General features: G+C 47.8%; 3 protein-coding genes across 4 annotated transcripts; all 3 read left to right on the plus strand.

The window, feature by feature from the left end:
• The first annotated feature begins 2,386 nt into the window (after window positions 1–2,386).
• si:ch211-195b13.1 (STKc_SGK domain-containing protein) lies at window positions 2,387–8,032 on the plus strand. The gene is made up of 13 exons (XM_044137973.1): window positions 2,387–2,640; window positions 3,002–3,077; window positions 3,492–3,555; window positions 4,119–4,159; window positions 4,236–4,293; window positions 4,368–4,451; window positions 4,528–4,659; window positions 4,737–4,849; window positions 4,931–5,054; window positions 5,901–5,996; window positions 6,079–6,234; window positions 6,308–6,397; window positions 6,918–8,032. Exons 1-13 carry the CDS (start codon window positions 2,571–2,573, stop codon window positions 7,080–7,082), a joined length of 1,269 nt encoding a protein of 422 aa, XP_043993908.1. The 5' UTR covers window positions 2,387–2,570; the 3' UTR covers window positions 7,083–8,032.
• A 2,261-nt stretch (window positions 8,033–10,293) lies between these two features.
• On the plus strand, window positions 10,294–20,235 carry eya3 (EYA transcriptional coactivator and phosphatase 3). Of its 2 annotated transcripts, none has more exons than XM_044137971.1 (19): window positions 10,294–10,483; window positions 12,492–12,584; window positions 12,860–12,909; window positions 12,988–13,082; window positions 13,201–13,281; window positions 13,352–13,403; window positions 13,962–14,059; window positions 14,145–14,282; window positions 14,425–14,510; window positions 14,937–15,135; window positions 15,259–15,395; window positions 15,491–15,574; window positions 15,644–15,733; window positions 15,812–15,870; window positions 15,947–16,110; window positions 16,511–16,625; window positions 16,702–16,823; window positions 16,900–17,000; window positions 19,099–20,235. In XM_044137971.1, exons 2-19 carry the CDS (start codon window positions 12,561–12,563, stop codon window positions 19,177–19,179), a joined length of 1,776 nt encoding a protein of 591 aa, XP_043993906.1. In that variant the 5' UTR covers window positions 10,294–10,483; window positions 12,492–12,560; the 3' UTR covers window positions 19,180–20,235. The 2 variants fall into 2 exon arrangements, with proteins under 2 accessions (XP_043993906.1, XP_043993904.1); XM_044137969.1 differs by having other exon boundaries at window positions 10,295–10,483; window positions 12,495–12,584.
• Window positions 20,236–20,379: 144 nt separating this feature from the next.
• On the plus strand, window positions 20,380–24,636 carry LOC122843311 (XK-related protein 8-like). The gene is made up of 3 exons (XM_044137972.1): window positions 20,380–22,205; window positions 22,380–22,576; window positions 22,779–24,636. The coding sequence occupies exons 1-3, from the start codon at window positions 21,784–21,786 to the stop codon at window positions 23,624–23,626; spliced, it is 1,467 nt and encodes a 488-aa protein (XP_043993907.1). The 5' UTR covers window positions 20,380–21,783; the 3' UTR covers window positions 23,627–24,636.
• The last annotated feature ends 316 nt before the right edge of the window (window positions 24,637–24,952 follow it).

The following is a 24,952-nucleotide window of genomic DNA, read 5'->3' on the forward strand; positions in this document are numbered from 1 at the left end:
TCTGGGAGTTTATAAAAACTGTCTGACAGGAAAACCAAAACTATAAAATCAGATTATAAAGTGACTGAACTCGTTTGGAGGAGGTAGGAAGCTAACGAAGGATGGAAGCAGCAAAATTTGAAATAATTTCTTTGAAAAAACTTCACAGTTTTTAGCTTTTCAGATATGCAGTTAGCACGCTAACAGAGCGAAGGCAACGTAACAGATGCTCCCACCCACGGCTGGCTCTGAGCCCGACCAGGGGAACCAGAACTCCAGGAGGGCAGGACTTCCTCTGCTCCTGTTAGCAACCTGTGCTTCCTGTTAGCAACCTGTGCTTCCTGTTAGCAGCCTGTGCTTCCTGTTAGCAGCCTGTGCTTCCTGTTAGCAGCCTGTGCTTCCTGTTAGCAACCTGTACTTCCTGTTAGCAGCCTGTGCTTCCTGTTAGCAACCTGTGTAACAGAAATAAATATTAAATCAAATAAAACAAATCCCAAACAAGAGAACACCAGAAATAAAGCGGAAAGATTTAACAGTAAAGGTCTAAATAGAAACAGAGTGATGCCTCTTTGAGTTTAAGAATAAATATTAATATTTTATTCTGTGATCATCTGAAAGAGAAACTTCTTGAGCTTCTCCTGAGGTTCCTCTGAAACATTGCGCTCAGGTTCAAACATCGAGCTAACGCAGCTAATGCAGCTAGCACGGCTACACAGCTAACACAGAGAGCGCATCAGGAATCCTCAGAGGGATCAGCAACCAGATCAGCATGTTCAGATCCTCGTTGCTGCCAGCCAATCAGGAGCCTCCACTGCCTCCCCGGTGGATCCAGCGTCATGGAGACCGACTCCAGGGGGAGGAGCTGCAACCAGACACCTGCTGATCAGCTCCCCAGGTGGAAGGGGGAACAGGTGAGTCAGAGCTGAGAGGAAAGTGAGAACTGTTCAGATAGAGCTGCAGTTTTCCATGCGGCGCAAGCATCAGCTGGACGCTCTGCAGACACGGATCAGATCCTCTGGATCCTCTGGATTCCTGCCATCTGGAGATGAAGAGCGGGAAGCGATCCTTCATCGGTAAGATTTGCTTTCCTTCCACAGACGGTAGAAACTGCTGAGTCACCACAACGGTGTTGGTTTTAGTCCAGAACCTCCAGAACCTGATCCAGAGGAGGAACTTTGCTCTTATCTTCCCTTGCAGTTCTGCTTGGCTCCTCCACAGCATTTTGATCAGTCTGGACTTTGACTAGGCCATTGCAGAACCTTGACTCTCCTGTTGCAGATCTGCTGCTGGGTTTGCATCATGGTTCTGATGATGACCGGGTTTGGTTGACATTAGACTCTAGAACTCTTCATGGTCCAAACCGTCTGCTGGTTTATCTGGACCAGAACCAGAACAGTTCTGCAGTTTAATGCTGTAAACAGAACAAAACCTGAACTCAGACATTTTAGTTCTAATCTGTCGCTGGGAGAACCTCCGTCAGGTTCAGGTTCTGACCCGGTTTGACCGCAGAGAAGAACATGAATTATTCACTCTAATAGCAGGTGAGGTTGGAATCGGGCCTGAACAGAACCTGGGAGACGAGCCGGACTCATGCAATCAGAGCCGCAGTGAAAACAGAGCCGGCGCCAAGTCTGGGCTCAAGTATCGGACCGGTTGAACCGGTTCTGCTGATGGTTCTGGTTCTGGACCGTCTCCTTTTCCCCTGAAGGAGGTTGGCGGTTATAACCCAGAGTTTCCCTCTCAGTGGACCAGAACCTCTGACCCAGAAGAACATCACAGACCAAAACAGAAACAGGAGGTAGAACCGGGGAAGGTTCCTGAAGGTTCTTTAAAGATCCAGGAGGAACCGCTGACACCGTCCAACATGGAGACTGCTGCTGGTCTCCATGGCAACAATTTGTTACGCAGTAAAAAATGAATTAGTTATTTAATGCTGGAGGAGAAAATGGAGCTGAAACTGAAACCTCATGAAATGAAACGTAATCAGTGACGTCATAATTAGATCCTCCAGATTTTGGGCTGTGAGGTTACAGGAGGTTCTGCTGGCACAGGTTCCGAACTGAACTGGACCGGTTCCGGTCCTCGGACTCAGTTATGTAACTGCAGGTTAGTGGAGCAGCTGGACTCGCTGCGTGACGTCACAGCTCCGGCTTTACGTAACCGCTGGTCTATAAGCCGCTCTGGGTCAGAACCGGCAGAACATCTGGGCCTCTGGTTCCATAAAGGTTCTGGGGTCAAAGGTTGCAGATGTTGCAGCGCGTGATGGTGCAGCCTGAGGAAGAGGAGGAAGGACAGAAACTCTTCATCTTCCTCCTTCTCATCACCGTCATCCCTACCGCTGCAGCGGAATCCCGCGACGTCATGGGCCAGTTGCTGTGGTTACCGGTGACGCAGCAGGGGGCGGGGTCTGCCGGCACCACGTGCCCCTCATAAAGCGGCGCGTCGGGCTCGCGCAGCAGCAGTCTCGCGCCGCTTCAGAGGAGATCCACCGAACCGGACCGAACCACGGGAGGATTCTTGTTTATTTTCTACATTTGGAGATTCGGTTCTGATTCCCGTCCGAACTGGCTTCCGGCTGCGCAGCGCTCAACATGGCGGTGACCGAGGCGGGATGCGACCTGACCTACTGCAAGATGCGGGGGATCGTTGCGGTTCTGACCGGTGAGCCTCACAGCAACCCGAACTCTACCGGAACCGGTATCACGCCCGAACCCGGCGCCTTGACCACACACCAGCACTCTAACCCGAACTTTAGTCTTTAGTCGCACGGAAATCTGGTTTAAATTTAAATAGCGGAGTCGGTGCGCCTGCGCAGTAGGACTGTGTGGCGGGCTGAATGGAAAAAGCCGCTGGGCTCTGCATGAATGGAAACCCGGCTGGTTGCGTAACTAATAAGCCGCAGCTTTGCACAAATCTTTAACAATCACGCAACAACTGACCGCAGAAGGAACGTTCAGATGTCCAGATCACAGTTCGGATCGTTCTTAATCAGACCGGGTCTCTTTTTTTTTTCTCTCTGCAGCTTTCATCAAGGAGAGGAAAATGGGTCTGAACGATTTCATCCAGAAGCTGGCGGCGACCCCGCACATCTGCCAGCAGTGAGTATCTGAGGGGCAAAGGTGGTAAAACTGCCCCTGGTCAGGGGGTAAAACTGGCCCATAACTGCCCCTGGTCAGGGGGTAAAACTGGCCCATAACTGCCCCAGTACAGGCTTCCTGCCCCTGCTGCTAATCTGCCTCCAGGAAGCCAGAATAGTCTAATCCCTGATGTTCCTGGAGGTAAATCTGGTTGGGATTACTCTGTGACTCACCTACAGCTGCTGCCGCCTGAGGGAGAAAGTCAGACATCCTGCAGCGGCTCTAAGCCGACCCTCAGACGGGACAGGCTGGACTGGTGCCAGAGGTCAGCCAGAGGTCACCTGCTGACCCCTGACCTGCACCTCCTGTGGTCTGATATAAAAAAAACCATTTTGACGTTTATTTTTTTAATGTTTCTCTGTTTCTGTGCTGCAGCTCTGAGGTGAACAACTTCCTGAAGATGGATGAGAATCAGAACGAAGCTGAAGATGGAAGTCCAGTAAGTTCATCTCTTCACTTTCCACCTTTTATTTAAAATAAATCAGTTCCTCCAGCAGAGGACCCATGATTAATAATCTGGTTTCAATCTGACATTCTTCTGCTATCTATAGTTTAAGTTTGATTTATGATCAAACTCCTGAACTTTTTGTGTTTTATTTCCTTCGAATCTTATTGTTAAAACTTGGACAAATTTTATAGTGTCTACAAAATAAGTTAGTAAGAAATTGACGCAATAAACAGAAATAATCTGTGTATTGTTCCCAAATAAAGTGCAAAACATTAGAAACAGTCTTTGAGGAAAGATTTTTGGGATCTGCTGTAAAAACAATATTTTTTTCTCGTTTAAATTCTTCCAAAAAATCCACATATAAAAATCCCATAACTATTGGACTGAACGATCAGAAACATTTTCACTCTCTGAGGAAGTGCTGCCACCTGCAGGTGGGAGTGGGCGTTGTCAGACCTGATGGTTCTGATCCACTCCTGGTCCTGGTTCAGCGTGAGCCGCTGAGACGATCTGCCGGTTCTGAGTTTCTGTTTTTTCTCCTGCTTGTCTTTCAGATGTACCTGGGTCCGCGCTCGTCGCTGGCCGAGGACACTCAGTGAGTTTCTGCTCATTTCCTGTTTGATGACGTGAAGTGGTGATCAGACAGGAAGCTGATTCATTCTGTCTCTCAGGATCAAGCCGTGTGACTTCGACTACCTCAAGATCATCGGGAAAGGCAGCTTTGGGAAGGTGAGTGATCTCCACTTTGCTCCTGGAGTCGTTTCTGTTTCCCCTCTGACGGTTCTGGGCCCGGTTCTGCTCAGGTTCTGCTGGCCCGGCACAAGGAGACCACCAGGTACTACGCCGTCAAGGTTCTGCAGAAGAAGATCATCCTGAAGAAGAAGGAGGTGAGTCAGCGGCGGCAGCAGTTGAGCGGCTCCTGGTGGGACAGAGTGTAACGGTTTTGGTCCGGTTCTGATCCAGCAAAAGCACATCATGGCGGAGCGCAGCGTGTTGATGAAGAACGTCCAGCACCCCTTCCTGGTCGGGCTGCACTACAGCTTCCAGACCACCGACAAGCTCTACTTCGTCCTGGACTACGTCAACGGAGGAGAGGTCGGTGTGCAGCCAGAAGGGACCGGTTCTGTTCTGTCCGGTCCGGTCCAGATGTTGACTCTGTCTGTTCCCTGCAGCTCTTCTACCACCTGCAGAGGGAGCGGGTCTTCCTGGAGCCCAGGGCCCGGTTCTACGCGGCGGAGATCGCCAGCGCTCTGGGCTACCTTCACTCTCTGCACATCGTGTACAGGTGAGGCTGATCCTGCAGCGCCCTCCGGTGGCCGGTGGGGGTCACAGGTTTTAATGCCCCCTGCTGTCTGGTGTTCCTCAGGGACCTGAAGCCTGAGAACATCCTGCTGGACTCGCAGGGCCACATCGTCCTGACCGACTTTGGACTCTGCAAGGAAGGCCTGGAGCCCAACGGAACCACGTCCACCTTCTGCGGGACGCCGGAGGTAAACATGGAAACTACCGTTATTACGTCTGGATCCGGTTAAACTCAAAGTAGTAACAGAAATATTCCAAAATCCTTGCAGAAAGAGAAGATATGAATTTTAAAAACCATAAAATAAGAACGACATGGAATGACTTTATGAAGCTGCATGGATAAAGAAATGAATAAATGTAAAATCATAAACGAGTTAAAAACAAACCTTCTAGATGGTTCTAAGGAAGATGGCTACACAAAAACCATAAAATAATACAGAATATTCTTAGACTATTCAGACATATGTAGCATAAAATAATTTCTAGTGATTGATAAAACACATTTTGACGTAAGGGAGTAAAACTTCTTCTCACTGTTTGAATAAACCAGCAGCTAAAATGATTCTCATCTTACACAACATTGGTGTTTTTTTTGGACACTGTAAAAACTCAAAATCTTACTCAGTATTTTTGTCTAGTTTCTAGAGCAAATATCTCATTTCACTTGAAATCAGACACAACTAATAAGTTTGTTTTCAGCAGACAAATAGGAGCTTATTTTATGTAAATAAATGCTTAATAGGGATTTTTTTTCAATATAAATGACAGAATCCAACAGTGAAATTAGTCATTTAAAAGAAAATCAATGTTAAGGAGTTTTTTCTATAAAGTTTTTATATCTTGGAGAAATGTTACTTGTTAGTTTTGTCTTGTTTCACGTTTACTGAGACATTTGCTCCATAAACTAGACAAAAATCATTTGAAATAATTGTTTTTTCAGTGTCCGTCTTCATATGCAGGTGTAAATATTTTCTAATGTGTTGCTAGTAAAGCGTCTAACGCTGCAGGGGGTTTGTGACGCTTTGGTTTCCCAGTACCTGGCTCCAGAGGTTCTGCAGAAGCAGGCGTACGACCGGACCGTGGACTGGTGGTGTCTGGGCTCGGTTCTGTACGAGATGCTCTACGGACTCGTGAGTCTCACTCTGTCCCGTTTTGGTGCTTTCTGCTCTTCTCTGCTGAACCGGCCGCTAACCGGCTAACCGTCTCCCTCAGCCGCCGTTCTACAGCCGCAACACGGCGGAGATGTACAACAACATCCTGCACAAGGCGCCGGTGCTGAAGCCCAACGTGTCCAACGCCGGCAGGGAGCTGCTGGAGGGGCTGCTGCAGAAGGATCGCTGCAGCCGGCTGGGGGCCAACGACGACTTTGTAAGTCTGCCTGAACCGCCGCGGCGCCGTCCCGATGGGGACCGGACCTCATAGTGTTGGTGTTTCCCTGCAGCTGGAGCTCAAGTATCACTCCTTCTTCTCCCCCATCAACTGGGACGACCTGATGGACAAGAAGGTGGCGCCGCCCTTCGTCCCCTCTGTGGTACGGTCACACCAACGCCTCAGCAGGACCCATGCTGGTTCTGATCCAGCAGCTAATGATTCACTCCGTCTTTAAGTAGAGAGTCACAACAAATGAACATAAGTTAGTTTAGTTTTAAGAGTAAAAAATAGAGGTTCATATTTTCATCATATTCATTTATGAATGTCAATTTTAAACTAAATATTTAATTAGCAAGAGAAATGTTTACGTCAAATTAAAATATGTAGCTGCAAACTAAATATTTAGACATTTAATCTGAAGCAAAAATATTTAGCTTCATAAATAAATTGGCTTCTAAGTTAACTACTAGCTACATACCAGCTAACTAAATATTTAACTTGCTAACAGTTTGCTTCAGGTTATCTTGTTTGGAGCTAAATATTTAGCATGCTAACTAATTAGTTCATTTGAAACTGATATTCATACTTGACCCAAAACATGGCATTAAAAAATAAACCATTATTTTTATGATAGGCTAATGAATGTGAAGTTCTGACTTCCGGTCCGCTCTGTTCTCCAGTCCGGTCCCACCGACCTGCGGCACTTCGACCCGGAGTTCACCCACCTGCCGGTGTCCGCCTCCCTCTGCAGCGACTCGGCGCCGGTGACCGGCAGCGTCCGCGAGGCGGCCGGCGCCTTCCCGGGCTTCTCCTACGGGCCCCCGTCCGACCACGCCTTCATGTGACCGGACCCGTCCGGACAGGCGTAGCTCTGGTACCGACTCAAAAGCAGATGGGCTGGAGGGACTCATGTTGCAGCACCGGCGGGCCGAACCGACCCGACGGGGGAGCATGTGCCATATGGAAGCCTTTCCGGACCTGAGGGGTGTTTGGGCCGGTTCTGGAGCCGCTGGTGACGTAACGTGCCTGATGTTGGGAATGAAGCAGCGTCTCCGTTTGGACCTCGTAGGAGACGCCTTCGTTACTGGACCGGACCGGTTCTGCTCGTCCCATTCGTGTAGAAGCTGAATTGCACTCGAGGAAACGAGGGTCAAAGAGAAGCCAAGCAGCTTCGGAACCAAAGGGTCCAAATGTTTCTGCTTCCAGCTCCGGGACCAAAGCGACGCTTCCTTCGACCCGTTTGTCCTGGACCCGAAGAGGAAACCTGTTTACCTTGAACGACCTGCAGCTCTTCCACCTGTACATATCATAGAGGATATTTACCAGCTGGTTCTGATGGACTCGTGTCGGCTCAGAACCAGCGGTAACCCGGTACCGTTCGGTACTGTCCACCACCACCGTAGCGTCTGTGTTTATGCATCATGTAGAGCAGAACTGTGTTGTCTTGTGCCTGATCCATGTTGAAACATATCTCCGTCCCTCCAGAACCTTCTAGAACTTTAGTCTTAAAGAAGTGCTTCGTTTGGTTGGACAGGAACCGCAGGCCGGAGCCGGATCCGGCTCGGCCCGGTTCTGGAAAGTGCAATAAAATGTTCCCACAGAATATCTCCTGATCTGGAAGGTTGTTCCTGAAAATGTTCCCGGAATGAAAACGGTCCTGAAGTTCTTCCATACTTGGAAGTTTGTTTGTTTTTCTGTTTTTATTTTCATGTAAAGCAGAAATATTGGCTCCTTGAAGGGAAACTCTGAGCTGAGATCTGGATCAGAAATGCTAAATAAAACCTTTCAAACTCAACCTGACTGTTTCCTTAAATCCTACAGAAAAAAAAAGTTCCTGTCATTCCAGAGAGAATGAAAATAGTCGCACATAGATTCTTTTCAAACCTCACTAGATGCTGACATTCATTAACAACTAAAAGCCAGAGGTATGCATAGGACTGTCACCATAACAAATTTTACTGAACAATTAATTGTCTCAAAAATTATTGCGATAGACAATAATATTGTTTGAAGACCTTTTTACACTGATTTAATGGAAATGACATAATAATTCATGTGATTTCCAACCAAAGATAGATACACTTTATTTTCAAAAGAACATTTAACACTGGAACTGATAAAATAAACATCCAAAAATAAAATGGATTCTCAGTCTCCATTAACAAAAATGAATAAAAACACCAAAGTGTAAATAAATACTGGATTCAACCAAAAGAGTTCAGATTATGAAGTCTGTAAACCATATTGTCCTTCAGTAATCATTAGATTTAAATAGAGAAGATGGAACATCGACTACCTGATGCAATAGTTCACACTACACGTTAGTTCACTCCTACATTTTCCCCTTAAGACAATCTGAGAACGTTGATGTTCTCAGATTGTCTCTTGTGGTTTCATAACCGATCATCCTGTAGTGTGTGGTGTGTTACGGTAGATCGTTGTGGCGCTCCGATCTAAATCAGGGGTTTTCCCCACTGGGAGCTTAACGCAGCCTGTTGAATGTGACAGGTAGCCAATCAGAAAGCCGGATTCTCCTCCTGCTTTCTGAGGGGAAATTACAGAGGGGAATCCCAAACAGCTGACACGGAGCAACCCGAAGTCCAGCGGACATTGGAGATGATATGTGGAAACAACATTAATGTTTATAAAACATTTGGTGTAAAGAATATAGAAATGATGAGGGGAGGAGTTGGAGCCAAATTGGTACCAGTTGATGAACCCGGTAACTTTTCAGCTGTTCTTCGTTAACGTGACATAAAAAGGTTCTAATGATTTTCATTCAGTCAGGACGTTACGCTGACACTAGAGACACATGCACTGCAGGGAGATTGTAGTAAAGCATTGATTAATACCTGGTTTTAAAATGAGTTCACTGGACTTGTAGCCATTATTTTGTGCCCATTGTTGGACACCACACGGCCCGATGGAACCCGATGGAACCGTTCTACCTAGGATTTCTGTCGGCTAATGTGTGATCTCTCAGGTTTAGGAAATGGGCCGACAATCGGCCGACAGCTCTAAGATGGTGTAGTGTGAACTGGACATTACACTGAGGAAATGAGGAAGGGAGGGTCAGTGGAGAGCAGCGGAGTTGAACCTTTTTTCATTCAGTGTCATCAACAGAAAGAGAAAAAGGCTGGAAGAGACGATAATTAAAATGAGGTTGATAGTTTTAATTTACCGCATTAATTGATTTATTGTTTAGGGCGACAGGCCTAGGTATGCATAACAACCTGACTGCTGATGGATAAAATGAAAGTGTTCAATCAATAGATGGAGTCATCTTCACACTTCAGTTCAGAGGCATTTCTTCCTCCTGGCCACCAGGGGGCGCCACAGCTGCATGTTCAGCCTCATCAGCAAAATTAAAATATCCCGTTTAGAGTTATCTCATGTTTATTACATCTTTTAAATGCTTTAAAAATAGAGAATAACTAAGATAAAAATATTAACTTGGGCTGTTTTAGTCATTATTTATATTTGTTGCTCTGCACTGTTTTGCTGCCGACAGGAATGACGTCAGACAAAAAGATGGTTGGTGTCCCAGAAAAACAAAAGACAGTTGGTGATGTGCGCTGATGAGATGTCTGTTATTAATAAATATTCTTCAGACTAAAACTAAATTTATGGTTTCCGAAGCCAAACATCATCAAATAAACAGAGCTGTAATTAAAAGAGTGGGTGGATTACCAAGACACATGGATATTTCCATTTATTGATTTTGTCAAAAAAACATGGTTTCCATTATATGAAAATCTTTGAGATAAACGTGTGAGACACAAAATGCTCCGAATTCAGAGAATGACCCCACTGTGTTAGCAAAATAACTTTAGTGGATCGGGCCCCAAATGGGTTTCAGGCCCAGGGGCCCCATGATTGCAAGTCCATCAACTGGATCCTGATCCCAGCAATAAAACATCTCAAACTGCTCATGTCTGGTTTCTCTTGTTCATTTTTAGAATAATCCAACATCATTTTCTTTACTTTGAGTCTCCTGAAGATTTGGGAACCCACGGAAGCCTTCCCGGGTTGATGCAGGATTTGACCTCTGACCCCGCAACTGTTCCCTCTCACCTGTTAGTTCTCATTACGCCAGCGACCTCAGAGATGTGAACGCTCTGCGCATGCGCCGCGGATCCCGTAGGAGCTCCTTCCTGCCAGATAGTGCTCCCTAACAACAGACAAAGCTTTCCTGCGTGGATTCCCGGGGAGAGAGTGGATCGAGGCTCCCGGATCCCCTTCCATGGTAAGGCCGGTCTGCGTGCTGCGGTGTCCGGGCGGAAGGCTGCCTGGGAGCCGGGGGGCTGTTTGCTGCTCCGGGGTTCGGAAGCTGACACACGATGCCTGGTGGGACCGACTAATCCCTGGAGCAGAAAACTTTCCCACCCCGGTTCCGCCGGACCATTGTGTGGTTCCGTCTGAATTATTCCCAGCAGTGAAGCGTCGGAGCAGCTTAACCCGACAGAAGGTGTCAGAACGGAAGTTAGCATTAGCTGGCTAACGTCAGGACTTTGCGTTCCCGTTGCTGGGTGCCGACTAACTCCTGGCGTAGTCTTTAGTGTTCCGGTCCAGATCCATGTGTCGGTCCGGTTTCCTCGGAGATGAATTTCTTCCTTCCAGGAAGTAGCCGGGTTCATGGCTTCACCCTCACGGTGTGCTCGGTGGGGTGTATTTCCTGGAGTCAGCTGTCTTAACCTGCGGCCAGGTAAACAGAGCCGGTTCCGGGCTGAAACAGGTTCGGAAAGAACTGGGTCCAGAACCTCCATCTCTGCTCAACACCTGAATCAGATTCCCTCACATCATCCAGTTCTGCGGAGACCTGGTTCCGATCCAGTCCAACTCTCAGTCAGAACCACCAACTGTGACTCACATTAGACTGGACCCGGTGCCGGTTCTGTTCTCTATCTAGTGAGCCTTTAACACCTCCACTCCTCTCCTCAGTCCACCATTAATGACCTCAGCTGATTTATTCATTATTTGTTTGGTTTTGTCAAATCATCTGAAACATTTCCATCCATCCATCCACTTCCTCTTATCCGGGTCGGGTCGTGGGGTCAGCAGCTTCATAAGGGAGGCCCAGTCTTCCCTCCCCAGCCACTTCTTCCAGCTCCTCCAGGAATCCCAAGGCGTTCCCAGGCCAGCAGAGAGACATCGTCCCTCCAGCGTGTCCTGGGTTTCCCCGGTATTAAAACATCCACAAATTTCCATTTTCTTTAGCACAAACATCTGGAACCATCTGGGGCAGCAGAACCCGCCGCCCTTTGTGGGCTTTTATTACAGCGATTCAGAGACACTGTCACCCTAAAAACCAACGTTACTGGAGGAGAACATTTCCACACCAGAACCTGGGCTGGCACAGAGCGACCCAATCCGTCTGTCTGACTGCTGATGGGTTACATTTAGACTGGATGGATGCATCAGTCTGTCTCCATCAGTCCTGATCTGATTCCTGATCTCAAACAGGAAGTAGTTTTCTCTGAGGTCATTGCTGATGTCTTTCCTTCCTGCGTTGGGGTTTGGAAGTCGGAGACGTTCTGCCAGGTTTTTTTCCTGGTTCCAGGAGGTTCTAAAACCTGGAAGCACCAGCCCAGTTCTTCCCAGTCACCCGGTCCTGGTCCAGTTCTGGTTCTGTTGAACTGGTTGCTTCGCTGTCTTGAACCCTGCTGAACTTTGTGAATCTTTTTTTAGTTGTTTTTTCCGCTCTGGCCTCCTTTCCTTGCTGTTGTGACAGTTTAGTGGAGCCGTTATCTAAAGCTTGTGTAAGTAGTTATTGCAGCTGAGCGGACGGATTCACGCGGCACGTTTCTCTCCCAGAACGTGTTCGGCGAGGAGCCGGCCGACACGTCTGGCGGTTTTAAATTAGCCGTCTGACCCACTTTGGGCCTTCTCGGCATTATGTCAGGGAGATAACGGCTGGGCGCCTCCAGCTGTGGCCGATGGACAAATCCAGGTTAGATCTTATCCAGCCAGGCGAGTGTCGCTGCACCTGGGCTCATAATGCTGGGCGGAGATGTTTTCCCTGAATGTAGGTTAGGCCTCATGTAAGGCGGCCCGCTCCCCTAATCCACAGATCACCGCCGTGATGGAGACGCTGGTCAACGCCAGGTCCACACGTGCCTCACCTGCAGGTCTCGTGCTGCGGATCAGAGCGAGGCGCCGTGCTTCCTGTGGCGCCGGGCGGGGCGGGGGCGCTGATGGGTATTTATGGGGCGGGAGGAGCGGAGCCACCTCACAGCGCCGGTGTTTGTGTGAAGCAGGGTCCAGAGCGGCGGTCCGACTGCAGAGCGTAGCTGAGCCTGGAGACGTGGCGCCGCGCCGCAAAGATGGACGACCCGCAGGAGCTGCCGGTGAGTGGCAGCGTTAGCCTTCACACGTAGCTGTAATCTGACTAAATCTGGTTTGACCGTTTGGTGTTCAGCTTGAAATGCAGCCGGTGACACAAAGATTCATTCATGCTTTTATTCTGGAGATGTGATGAGACGATTTTCCATCTGAACATGTAGAACTGGTTTAAAGTAGTTGGAAAACAGTAAATAATCTGTAATCTCCAGTTAATCTGAACGATCATAAAAATAAACATTTTGTTTCCAACGCTGAGACTCGGCTTGTTCGGTTTGTTCAGGTGAAGAAGGCGAAGCTGGAGGCCGACGGGGAGCAGGAGTCGGAGCTCAGGTTGGATTATCATCATTTCTCCTCAGATTAGCAGATTAGCATTAATCTGTAACTCAGATGAAGTTTCTCTACTCTCAGGAGTCTAAGCTCAGACGGGACTCCAGCTGTTGCTCTGGCTTCATCAGAGGAGGACGGCTCCTTCTCCTCTCTGTCTGCGGCCCGGCTGGACCCAGGTGAGGAGAACCAGAACCTCTTTCCTTCCTGTTCTCCAGATGTTTTTTCTGCGCCTCCTGTAGTTAGCATGTTGCTGCAGCGTGTAAAGACGCCTGCATGTTTTTGTTTTCCCTGCAGGTGAGCAGGATCAGGCGAGCGGCGCTAGAGGAGAATCGGACCGGCCGATCGGCGACGCCGTCGACTCGTACTCCCATCCAGGTCCGGCGCCGGCGCTGAGGGAGCTTGTGTGTCTGGACTGGACTCACTCAGAACCTGTTCTGTCTTCCAGATGGTGATTCGGCCCAGTCCGACTACAGCCAGCAGGTCTACCAGGAGGCCAGGTGAGTTTCTGACAGAACCGGCCCGGTTCTGGAGGCTCACGACGGTCCTGGGAGTTCATGCTAATGTTTAGCACTCACACCTTCATCAGGATGAATGAAGCTGCTGCTGTTTGTGTGGCCATGTGACAGTAATGCAGCAAAGGATTGTGGGATGTTTAACCGAAACAGTAGAGGTCAATTTATGGGTTATCAATCATATTGATCAGTTCATCTTGATATGGCTGCAGAGGACTGAAATAAATACAGCAATAAAGTAAAAGTGAAGCTCCTGTTTTATGCTTGATGGGAGAATTTAGATTTTTAACTAAATAATTTTAATCATTCACAGTTTATCTCTGCTCAGGTGGTTCTGGTCGGGTTCTGGTCGCAGCTGGGCCAGAGCGTCACTCGAGGTCGCCCCCTTAGGGAGAAATATGTAGTTTGGTTTCAGAGCTCCTGTCCAGCAGGGGGCGGTGCCTGCGGCTGGTTGCCATGGAGACCTCTCTGGGGTCCAGTTTGTCTCCCTCAGACTGATCTCACTGTTCTGTCCTCTGTGTTGCCATGGCGATGCTGCTCCAGCCCTGCAGTGACGTCCTTCAGCAGCCAGGTGGCGTTCCAGTCCGCCGTCTACTCCTCCTTCCCTCAGAGCGGTCAGACCTACGGCCTCCCGCCCTTCGGTTAGCCCCGCCCCTTCCTCCCGCAGCATCATGCCTCTGTATACCTCCGCTGTGCTCTGACCCTGCCCCGCTGCGCCCCCTGCAGGTGCACTGTGGCCAGGTGTGAAGACTGAGACAGGGCTGCCTGAGGCGCCCCCCGGTGGCCAGACGGGGTTCCTCAGCTTCAGCACAGCCTACACCTCCACCCAGCCGGGCCAGCTGCACTACTCCTACCCCAGCCAAGGCGAGCTGCGCGCGCGCACACACCCACACACACACCCCCACACACACCCACACACACACACCCCCACACACACACACACACCCACACACACACACCCTCCCTCTCTCTCTCTAAGCTGTAATGATGCTGTTTCTGCCTTCAGCCTCCAGCTTCACCACGTCCAGCGTTTACTCCAACATCCCCTCATCAACCGCCGTCAGCAGCGCCGCCGCCGCCGCCGGACCGCAGGTGAGGCCAAAACAAGGATCTGCACCTGTCATGTCTGTCCAGAACCAGAATCCCTGCAGGTTCTGGGTCGCTGTGGGACTAGAACCAGACTTCCCATTAGAAAATGCTACTTCCAGTTAGCATATCTGTCACAAAGTGAGTCAAGAATAAAATAAAGAATTAATTATTGATCCTGAATGCCAGAGAAAATGTTCCTGTTGTCCAGATTACATTTCATCATGAGAGTTAAATTAAACTTGCCTCTGGGTCAAAGGTCAATCATCAGTTCATTCCAGGTTTCATCCACCACTTAGGGAACAGCTTATTGATCATGTGATCAGTATTATGGTGGTTTCTTTTTCATGTATTTAGTAACCTGGTACCAGGTTCTGGTGTCTGACCCGGTCCAATCTCTCCAGTCAATCTCTTCCTCCTTCCTTCCTCCAGGAGTTCAGCAGCTACAGCTCACTGGGACAGAACCAGTTCTCCCAGTACTACCACCTTCCTCCCAATTACACGCCCGCCGCGCCACCCAGCGCTGACGAGCACGGCACCGGTACCGGTACCGGTACTGGTGCCGGAGCCGGAGCAGTCGGGTATTCAGCGGTGAAGTCCGAAGAGGCCGCCCCAGCCGGACCGCCCACAGGTGCTGGTTCTGTTCATCTGGAGGTTCTGCAGAACTTCCTGACCCAGATGTTGCACTCAGAACCCTGGCTGTCTGGACCGGGCCCGGTCAGTATCATCGATCTGTTTACGTGTTTTGCTGCAGATGCGTTGCCGCCTGAGAACCCGCCAGCGGGGGGCGCCAGAGATCAGGACGAGGTCAGCCGCAGGAACTCGGTAGGAAAGTCCAAAGCCAAGGCCAAGAAGTCCGACAGCTCGCCGCCGGCCAGCAGCGACCTGGAGGTAAGCCCGCCCACCTCGCTCGCCCGCCCACCTCGCTCGCCCGCCGAGCCTGCAGGAAGGGGCGGAGCCTCATTGTTCACCTCTGCTGCTTCCAGCGCGTCTTCCTGTGGGATCTGGATGAGACCATCATCATCTTCCACTCTCTGCTCACCGGAACATACGCACAGAAGTTCGGCAAGGTGAGGTTCTGACCCGAAGCTCCGGTTTCCTACCAGAACCAATATTTTGAAACGGTTCTGGTTGCTTAGGACCCGGCGACCATGCTGAACCTCGGCCTGCAGATGGAGGAGCTGATCTTCGAGCTGGCCGACACTCACCTGTTCTTCAACGACCTGGAGGTCCGGACCAATCAGAACCTCAGATAGCCCACCAGATTAGTTGTTTTTGTAAAGGATGTTTCTCCTGGTTTCTTCTAGGAATGTGATCAGGTCCATATCGAGGACGTGGCGTCTGATGATAACGGCCAGGACCTGAGGTCGGTTCAGTCACTCACCCAGAACCGTCGGCCCGGTTTTTCTCGTCTGAAGTCTCTCCGCGTTTTTCCTCCTCAGTAACTACAACTTCATGGCCGACGGCTTCAACGGTTCAGGTGGCGGCGGTGGAGCGGCGGGGGCCACCACGGGGGTGCAGGGAGGGGTGGAGTGGATGCGGAAGCTGGCCTTCCGGTACCGGCGCCTAAAAGAGATCTACAGCAGCTACAAGGGGAACGTGGGGGGTGAGTTTGGACCGCAGAGCCGTTCCAGAGTTCACGGGAACGCTGGAGACAAAACGTCCTGACAGGAAGTTACTCAGCTTCAGAGAGGAGACGACAAACTGTTGTTGACCCCGTTGCTAGGTGTGGTTGACCCCGTTGCTAGGTGTGGTTGACCCCGTTGCTAGGTGTGGTTGACCCCGTTGCTAGCTTGACTGTTCAGGATCTGAACGTTTAGCCGTGTTAGCGGCTCTCTGCAGGCCTGAGCTGCTGAGTGAATAACTTTAATCTTATCGAGGGAAATATTCAGAGATTTTTCATGAATTGGCGTCAGTAAGAGCTGCTTCAGGCTGGTTTGTGAACCCGGACCTGGAGCCAGAATCTGGAGCCAGAATCTGGACCCTGTGCTGTCGTCTCGCTGCAGGCCTCCTGAACCCCATAAAGAGGGAGCTGCTGCTGCGGCTGCAGTCTGAGATCGAGAACGTCACGGACTCGTGGCTCACCACCGCTCTCAAGTCCCTGCTGCTCATCCAGTCCAGGTCCGACCCGGATCCGCTCGACCCAGACCCGGTCGGGTCTTCCTGTCCCCGCTCACGTTGTTTCTCTGTTCTGCAGAGGGAAGTGCATGAACGTGTTGGTGACCACGACCCAGCTGGTCCCAGCGCTGGCCAAGGTTCTGCTGTACGGCCTGGGAGACGTCTTCCCCATCGAGAACATCTACAGCGCCACAAAGATCGGTGGGTATGACCCGGTCCAGACCTGGTCCAGACCCGGTCCAGACCCGCCCAGCCTCACGGTCTCCTGTCCTCCCAGGGAAGGAGAGCTGCTTTGAGAGGATCGTCTCTCGCTTTGGGAAGAAGGTGACCTACGTGGTGATCGGAGACGGCCGAGATGAGGAGTTCGCAGCAAAGCAGGTACGAGGTTCTGTAGATGTTCTGGAGAGTTTCCAGGTCCAGATAGTGATGGAAAAGGAACCGATTGTTTTTCTCTACGTTTCATTAACTGTTCGTCTCCCTCCAGCTGCTTTATTTAACCTTTGACCTCCAGTAAATCCATAAAAAACAGCAGCAGAACCGAGCATTCACATGAACGCATGGCAGTGATGGTGTTTCTGGATTGACTCCCTCTGCAGCCACACCAACTACCTACAATAGGGAGCGTAGTTTAACAGCCCATGCATGTCAGATAACTCTTCACATGTTAATGCTACCACAGTATGAAAGCATTAAACCAAGGACGTCGCCGAATGAAAAGGTTACAGGCAACGGAGAAAAATTCACAGACTGAAAAATCTAAAAGAATATAAAGACAATGTTCACACTTAGACACTCAAAGTACAAAAAAAATATTTATGGACTAAAAAAGTGGATTTTGTATGAAATGTTCCTTTTAATGGCTCCAGGTTACAGTGCAGTTACTGGTTTTGTCAGCAGGCGGCGCAGTTTCACAGCTTAAACTGGAATCCTGTCATAATAAACTTTGCTGGAGGATCAATTGTCCCCAACAGAGCTGTACTGCAAAACTGTACTGATCAGTTGTGCGGCATAACTGAATACTGTAGACTTTCTTACGGTGGCCGCCGTACTTTCTGATTTAATATAAGGTTATGTAAGGTTTTTCCATGAATGTTAATATCTCGTTGTGAAATATATTAAGTTTTATATCTTTCTTTAGAATACAAAGGCTCCACAAACCTGTTATATAAACAGAAACCTTCCGTAAGTAGGAAAGAAATATAAATACTGTACATCCAAACTATATTTCTGAGTTATTATCGCGGCGTAATAATCTGACAGTTTTGATTGTGTCTCTGTTGTGTTGGTTGCCTGAATGTTTAAAGAGCTGCTTTTATGTTCAGTTCCATCTCAACCTTAACAGACATAAACATGCAGTAAATTAATCGATTTTCAATCAGTTTTTTGCACCAAAGACTTCATAATAATAAACATGTTTTCACTTAGGCTCTGTAAGAGCCATATGAATGAAATAAGTAATTATTGATATGATAGGAGCACGCGACTTTGACACTTAGGTGGTGGGCGTGGGAGTGACGTCATCAAGTATGAATGGGAAGCTTACTGGCCTGCTGGTTTGTGTGTATGAGGAAACGGTGAGCGGGTTGGTCAGTCCTTCCAAAGTTTGGAGCATAATAATCAAAATGGAATAAATCGATAAATGTGACAGAACAAAGAAGTGGTTTGGAGCTAATTGATACGGACAGATGAGATTCCCCGAGTTAACCTAATACGGCCCTTTACCATAATTAGTTTGTTGTGTTTTTAATAATAAAACGTGTTTATTATAATGAAGTCTTTGGTGCAAAAAACTGAAAATCAATTCATTTACTGCATATTTATGTCTGTTAAGGTTGAGATGGAACTGAACATAAAAGCAGCTCTTTAAACCATTCAGGCAACCAACACAACAGAGACACAATAAAAACTGTCAGATGACTTATTACGCCGTGATAATAACTCAGAAATATAGTTTGGATGTACAGTATTTATATTTCTTTCCTATAAGGTTTCTGTTTATATAACAGGTTTGTGGTGCCTTTGTATCCTAAAGAAAGATATAAAACTTCAGATATTTCACAACGAGATATTAACATTCATGGAAAAACCTTACATAACCTTATATTAAATCAGAAAGTACGGCGGCCACCGTAACAAAGTCTACAGTATTCAATTATGCCGCATAACTGATCAGTACAGTTTTGCGAGGGAACGCAAAATAAAAAAAATTCCCCATGTCCCCTAGGGGGCGCCGTAGTCCCCGATATTACTGCAGTAAACAATAATAGCCAATATAATAATAATAATAATAATGGAAGTTTATGTATATACTGTACTGTATATATGAGATTATAAAATGTTACATTTTAAATATCCCGAATAAACAAACAAAACAGCCATAATTCAAATGGATTATTCAGCTTTGACAGGGAAAACAGGCAAAAGGGGCAGGCAGGGCAAGCTAGTCTCTGAGCTAACATGGCGTCTCCTCCTGCAGCACAACATGCCTTTCTGGAGGATCTCCACCCACGGCGACCTCGTCTCCCTCCACCAGGCGTTGGAGCTGGACTTCCTGTAGATGCCCTGCGCCTGGCGGCCATGTTTGGGGGCGGAGTCTGAGTCCCCCCCCCCTCTATGGCAGCTAAACTCACCGCCGCTCAGACTGACTCACGCTTCACTTCCCCGTCTCCATCTGGACTTCCAGGCCTGGAGACGTCCGTTTGGTTCACTGTGTTTAAGTCTGGACCCAGAAAGTTCTGGTTCTGGATCGCTGTGCTCTGCGAACCGGTCCTGCATGCTCCAACTTGACCCGATCCGAACCGAGACGATGAACACTCAGGTCGTCTTTAATCCCAAAGAACCAGAACGACTCCTAAAATCCCTGGTCCAGATTCAAACGTCCGCTTTCCCTCAGCGCAGCAGAACTTTATCAGAACTTCACCATGGCAACCAGAACCGGTAACTGAGCTCCAGCTGCTGCAGAGCGGACCGAACCAGACAGATTTGTCCTTCAGAGACGAACAGGAAGCGGAGCAGATGTTCTGATTGGACTGTGAGGAATGTGTTTGGTGACTCAGCGTATTTATATCCTGTGCCTTTAAGCGTCGCTCGTGTATCTGCAGCTTCTTCGTATCAAAGTGTTATTTTTCCATTCAGACGCTTCTTCATTTCCTGTTCTGCCTGCACTGAGACCCGGAGCCTCTCCGTCCGGCGCCGACCCGAACACGGCTTGGATAAAGTCTCTCCGTGTTTCTGTTCATCTCACCAGACGCTCCAGGAGCGTCGCTCAGTTGCTGCGACAATCACAGGTCAGGTTACTGCTGGAAAACTGCGGCTCGACTCAGCAGGAAATCGCGACAGAACCTCTGGTTCTGGAGAACTTTGAGACATTTTGGTCAGAACCTGCAGGTTGACAGGAAACCACCTGAAATCCATGGAAACCAGTCGGACCTCAGGCCCGTCCTGGTTCTGATCCAGCTCGGTTTGAGTTGTGCATCAGTTCTGATGGACCCGCTGGTCCGTTTTCTCCTCAGCGTTTTTTTTTCTGTTCATCTCACTTTGGAGCCGAGCAGAACCGGAATGTGGTTCTGGAAACTCGGACCGCTCCGGGACTGTAAATACATTTTAAACCTTTTCTGGCTCAAGTTTCTGATTTCTTACACATTCAGTTCATGTCCAGGTTCACGACTGATGTCAATAAAAAACCGTCCAGATTGTTCTATTGGTTCATTCTGGAGCAAAACGCTGAAGCTCTAGAAAAAAACAATAATGGAGGAAAAATCTGGAGCCAACATGCAGAGAACTGAAGTCTGAGTTAATCTAGGAAGTTCCTGGAGAATCAATGAAAAGTCAAGAAAATGTAACAATTCCCACAGTTCCTGAACGCAGCAAACTTTCCTCAAACTGAATATTTTTCATCAAAACCAATCGGCCTGAATCAGAACGGTTCCTTGAGGTTCTACTGAGTCCAGCTGATGGTTCTGATGGGTCGGACGCCTGCGCTCCAGAACACAGAATTCCCGGTTCTGAACCCTGCTGACCCAGAGACTCTGAAGGATTTGTCCATCCAGCTGGAGATTAAATATTTTAATCATTTTCTAGTTTAGTTCTTTCAGCTCAACCAAACATTGACTCAAAACAACCACCAGAGGGCGTCCTATGCCGTCTCCTGATGACATCACCCAGCAGCAGCTTTTACAGGGAGCACTAGGAACTGAACAATATATAAAACGCAATACAGTCGTTAAAATACAAATCAAAGTTAAAACAGTTAGCAGTAACATTGTGCTATAAAATGGAACTAAAATACATAAAACCGTCTCCTTTAAAGATCGTTTTTCAGGTGATCACCTCACCTGGTACTGGATGCCATGCAGCTGAGAGGATTTTTGTTTTCTACTTTTAGACAGTTATGATGTGCAAACATAGAAACGAGGTGTTTTTACTCCCGGTATCATCGGCTATGATAATACCAGAAGAGTTGAGACGTTCATGCAGAGCAGAGAGAAGGAAGTTAAACCTTCTCCATCGATCATAACCTGAGATCTCTAGCAAGCTAAATAGTTGAGCTTCAAGCGTTGCCAGAACCAAACCGGAGTTTTATGAAAGCAGCTGGATGTGAAGTTCCAGATCTTCTATCAGTCTGTTGTGGAGACGAATCTCTTCTGCAGCATCAGAACCACTGATGCAAAAGCTGATCAAAGAAGGATTCTTCAGATATTGAAGAATAATACAGACAACTGTGAGAATGCTCTTCATTGTTCAGACAGAGGCTTCCTAATACTCACTGTAACACTGACCTCTACAGGAGACTCTTCCTGCCCACAGCATTTACACAACGCTGAAGGAAGTTGGCTTAGTTTTTGTCATGGTTTACTCAAGTTCAGACACGACGAATCGAGCTGGATTCCACCGCTCCTTTAGAAAAAACGGATCTCCTTCTCAGGTTTCATCCCCATTTATGGGATTGGTTGGTTAAGCAGGTCGGTAGAGACAGGAAGAGACCAGAAGCAGAACATTTGCTGCAGATGGTTCAGATACTCATGTGTTCAACTCGTGTTAAACCTCCCGCAGGCCTGAAAGGAGCCGGCCTCCAGTCTGACAGGTTGGACCAGGAGTGGGTGGAGTTTCTCCAGAAACCTCACCTTTTACTGTCAGTTGTTCTGGCATTTCAGCTGCTGCAATGGCGGAGGCCAGGCCTTCTTTGTCGATTGAGGAGCTTTCAGACGACAAGCCTCCTTCCCATAGTGAGGAGAGTCCAGATGAAGACGAAAAGTCTTCCTCTGCTATTGGATGCAGTTTTATTAAGAGTTGCACGGGAAAGCCCAAGAGCATTTGCTCATTTTTCCTCGATGTGCTGGGTCTTGCATTGTTTGTTCTCGACATTGTTTTGGACTTCAAGACTCTGGTGATGTTTGGCATGAATAGGGAGTATGGGTACCTTGCTGTTCTGCTGGTTCTGCTCGTAGGATCGGCCGTGCTCACACACACTTTCAGCTGGCTCTGGTACAAGGATGATAACTTTGCCATGATGACCAACCTGGAGAGGATCCTGTATCCCAACCTTGGATTTCTGCACATCTTCCATTTAGGAATCTACACCAGGTGGGTCCAATGCGAGCAGGACTGGGTTTAAGTCGCCTTCATTCATTCTAACTGTAAATCTTTTAGACAGAAACGTTTAAAGTTTCCTGGTCTGAGGACATTAAACCAGGTCTCTTCCTGTTCTGACCTAAACATCGCCATGTTCTTACCTCAGTGTCGCTGTTTCTGTTTCAGGCATGCAGCCGTCGCAACGGCTTCAATGGAAAACGTCCGCTTTCAGTCCGAGGAGCTGAAGAAAATAATAAAGTACCGTAAACATGATCAGAGACTTCTGGGGATGTTTGAGGCGTACTCGGAGAGCGCTCCTCAGGTCGTCCTCATGCTCAGCATCGCCCTGAGTGACGATGGCTGGACACCGACTGTCCTCACAGGTACAGATCCTCCTCATGGTTCAAAAGCAATATCTGACTTTTATTGAATAATTTTCAGTAAATGTTATTACTTTTGTCAGTCTTAAATTTTTTCAGTGGCTATCAGACCTTCGTGTTCTGATGCCAACAGATTCTTGACTGTTGGGTTTTTACCATGAGCTTCATCTCCTTTCTGAATGTTGTCGTCTGTGTTTCTCCTCAGTGCGTAAGATCCTGGTCTCATTTGTGAGCATCATCTTCTCTGAGGCCAAGTACTACAAGTCAATCATCTCCTGCCTCAGTGAGACCGACCAATGCTGGTACTGCTCTTGTACGACAGTGATGCGGTTGGTGCTCTTCTTCCTCTGGAAGCTGCTCTTGGTGTTGAGTCGCCTTGTTGCCCTCGCCCTCTTCGCCTCCGTGGAGCCCTGCTACATCTTCACCCACTTCGTCTGCTCCTGGCTGCTCCTGTTCTTTGTTGCCTCTTACATCGAGACAAAACAAGAAGACTCAGTCTTCAGGAAGTCTACCGGTGAGAAGTGGCTGTTCCGAGGCACTGTGGCTCTCATCTGGTACTTCAGCTGGTTCAGTGGTGTGGTGAAGACGAGGACCAGCAAACTGATGCTGTTCTACCACCTCTACATGCTGGTGGACATCTGGGTCCTCTGTGGGCTGTGGTACTGTGGAATTAGCTCGAATCCACTTCACTTAGAGATCTCATCTTTGCACATTGCAGTCTTTGCTGGAAGTGTGCCCGCTTTTTATGTCATTGGGTTGTTTTGGAAGGGGATTTATTTTTATGGTCTCCATCCAGATGTGGAGGAAAAGAAGCTGGAAGAAAACAAGAAGGAGAAGGAGAAGATGTGTTTCTTCACACACGTCCAGTCAGATAAGTGGACGCGTGTGAAGAAACAGAAACAACCCATCTTCTCTATGAAAATCATCTTCTATCTCTTCTATCTGTTGCCCGGTTTCAGTGAATATTTTAAATACCTTGAGCCTGATTCCAACGAGCCGTTTCACAGCAACAGGAGGATGGAGGAACTGGCCAAGAGTTTCTACGTGAAATAATCTGACGGCCCTGATGATTCTCAGCAGGTTTTCTACTGCAGGTGACTGAAAGTTCCTCTCTGACTCAAGATGCAACTATTGTGATGACCTCTGACCTGAGCTTCCAGAGCCACATAAAGCCGGTTCCACAGTGGGCCTTCTAGCAGCTGCAGAACTTTTCCAGAACCAGAGACTAAAGTCTCCGACCAGAGAAACTCATCCAGGCGTTTGGGTCCTGCAGCAGCGTCTTCACAGGTCTGATTGACAACCCAACGGTCCAGAACGCTGCTGCTGGAGTTCTGACTAGAACCAGGAGGATGGAGACACCACCCGGTTCTTTGCTGAGAGACTTTAAACTGCTGGTAGTTTATAAATTACTGAAAGGATTAAAGATCTGCTGCTGCTGCAGCTGGATCAACCTGCTGGTTCTGATGCAGAAAAGAATAAACCTCCAGAAAATTGAAAAACAGCTGAAACACTGAGTTAGTTTAAATCCAGCTGGTTAGAGCTGCTTTTGAAAGATAATAAATGAAACATTTAATGTAGCTGTGTGTTTTATGACTTTATATTTCTATGATGTAAAGCACTTTGAACTGCTTTCTTGCTGAAATGTGCCACACAAACACAATTTTATTTGACTGATTGATTGATTGATTGATTGATTGATTGATTGATTGATTGATTGATTGATATTGCTTTAGTCTCTGAGAAATCTTGAACACTTCTTTCTAAAGTCTTCAGACGGGTCCAACCTGAACTCTGCAGTATTCTCTCACATCAACATTTAGAAACCAGAGATCGGACCGAGTCACTGTTTTCTCAAGTCTTTGTCCTCAAGTCCGAGTCAATCTCAAGTCAGGAGTTTGGAATTTCAAGTCCTTTTGAGTCGTTTTTTTTTTGTTTGTTTGTTTGTTTGTTTGTTTTTTAAGAAAACAACAATGTTCCAATTATGCTAAATGTAAATAATGGACTATGTGTTCTTTTTAAAATCAAACACACAATTAACTCATTGTAAATAAAGCCCAGTGGTTTTGAATTTGGATGTGATGGTAAAATAAATATCTGTCAGTCCAAGTGGGGTTAAATCTACAGGCAATTTCACATATCAGTATTGATAAAAACATGTTGCGTGAATCAAACTTGCCAGAAACCCAGACAAAATAATGTGCTGCATTATCATCCAGAAACACCCACAGGGTTACGTTCAGGATCCTTACAGTTGTACAATTTTTTACTTTTACAGCAATTTCTGAAGAATAGCTAAATTACTGGATTTTGATTTGTTTTTCCAGCAAAATTACACCACTTGTAAATTGTGGCATTGGAGAAGGGTTCAGTGTGACGGCC

This window comes from Gambusia affinis, linkage group LG14, assembly GCF_019740435.1.
Source record: "Gambusia affinis linkage group LG14, SWU_Gaff_1.0, whole genome shotgun sequence".
Lineage (NCBI taxonomy): Eukaryota > Metazoa > Chordata > Actinopteri > Cyprinodontiformes > Poeciliidae > Gambusia > Gambusia affinis.

Coding starts and splice junctions, on each gene's coding strand:
- si:ch211-195b13.1 (XM_044137973.1), top strand. CDS start 2,571: ATGGCGGTGACCGAGGCGGGATGCGACCTGACCTACTGCAAGATGCGG. Junction 4,452..4,527: donor TCATCCTGAAGAAGAAGGAG/GTGAGTCAGCGG, acceptor GTTCTGATCCAG/CAAAAGCACATCATGGCGGA. Junction 4,850..4,930: donor TCTCTGCACATCGTGTACAG/GTGAGGCTGATC, acceptor GGTGTTCCTCAG/GGACCTGAAGCCTGAGAACA.
- LOC122843311 (XM_044137972.1), top strand. CDS start 21,784: ATGGCGGAGGCCAGGCCTTCTTTGTCGATTGAGGAGCTTTCAGACGAC. Junction 22,206..22,379: donor CATTTAGGAATCTACACCAG/GTGGGTCCAATG, acceptor TTTCTGTTTCAG/GCATGCAGCCGTCGCAACGG. Junction 22,577..22,778: donor GACACCGACTGTCCTCACAG/GTACAGATCCTC, acceptor GTTTCTCCTCAG/TGCGTAAGATCCTGGTCTCA.
- eya3 (XM_044137971.1), top strand. CDS start 12,561: ATGGACGACCCGCAGGAGCTGCCG. Junction 12,585..12,859: donor ACGACCCGCAGGAGCTGCCG/GTGAGTGGCAGC, acceptor CGGTTTGTTCAG/GTGAAGAAGGCGAAGCTGGA. Junction 13,083..13,200: donor TGCGGCCCGGCTGGACCCAG/GTGAGGAGAACC, acceptor TTTTCCCTGCAG/GTGAGCAGGATCAGGCGAGC.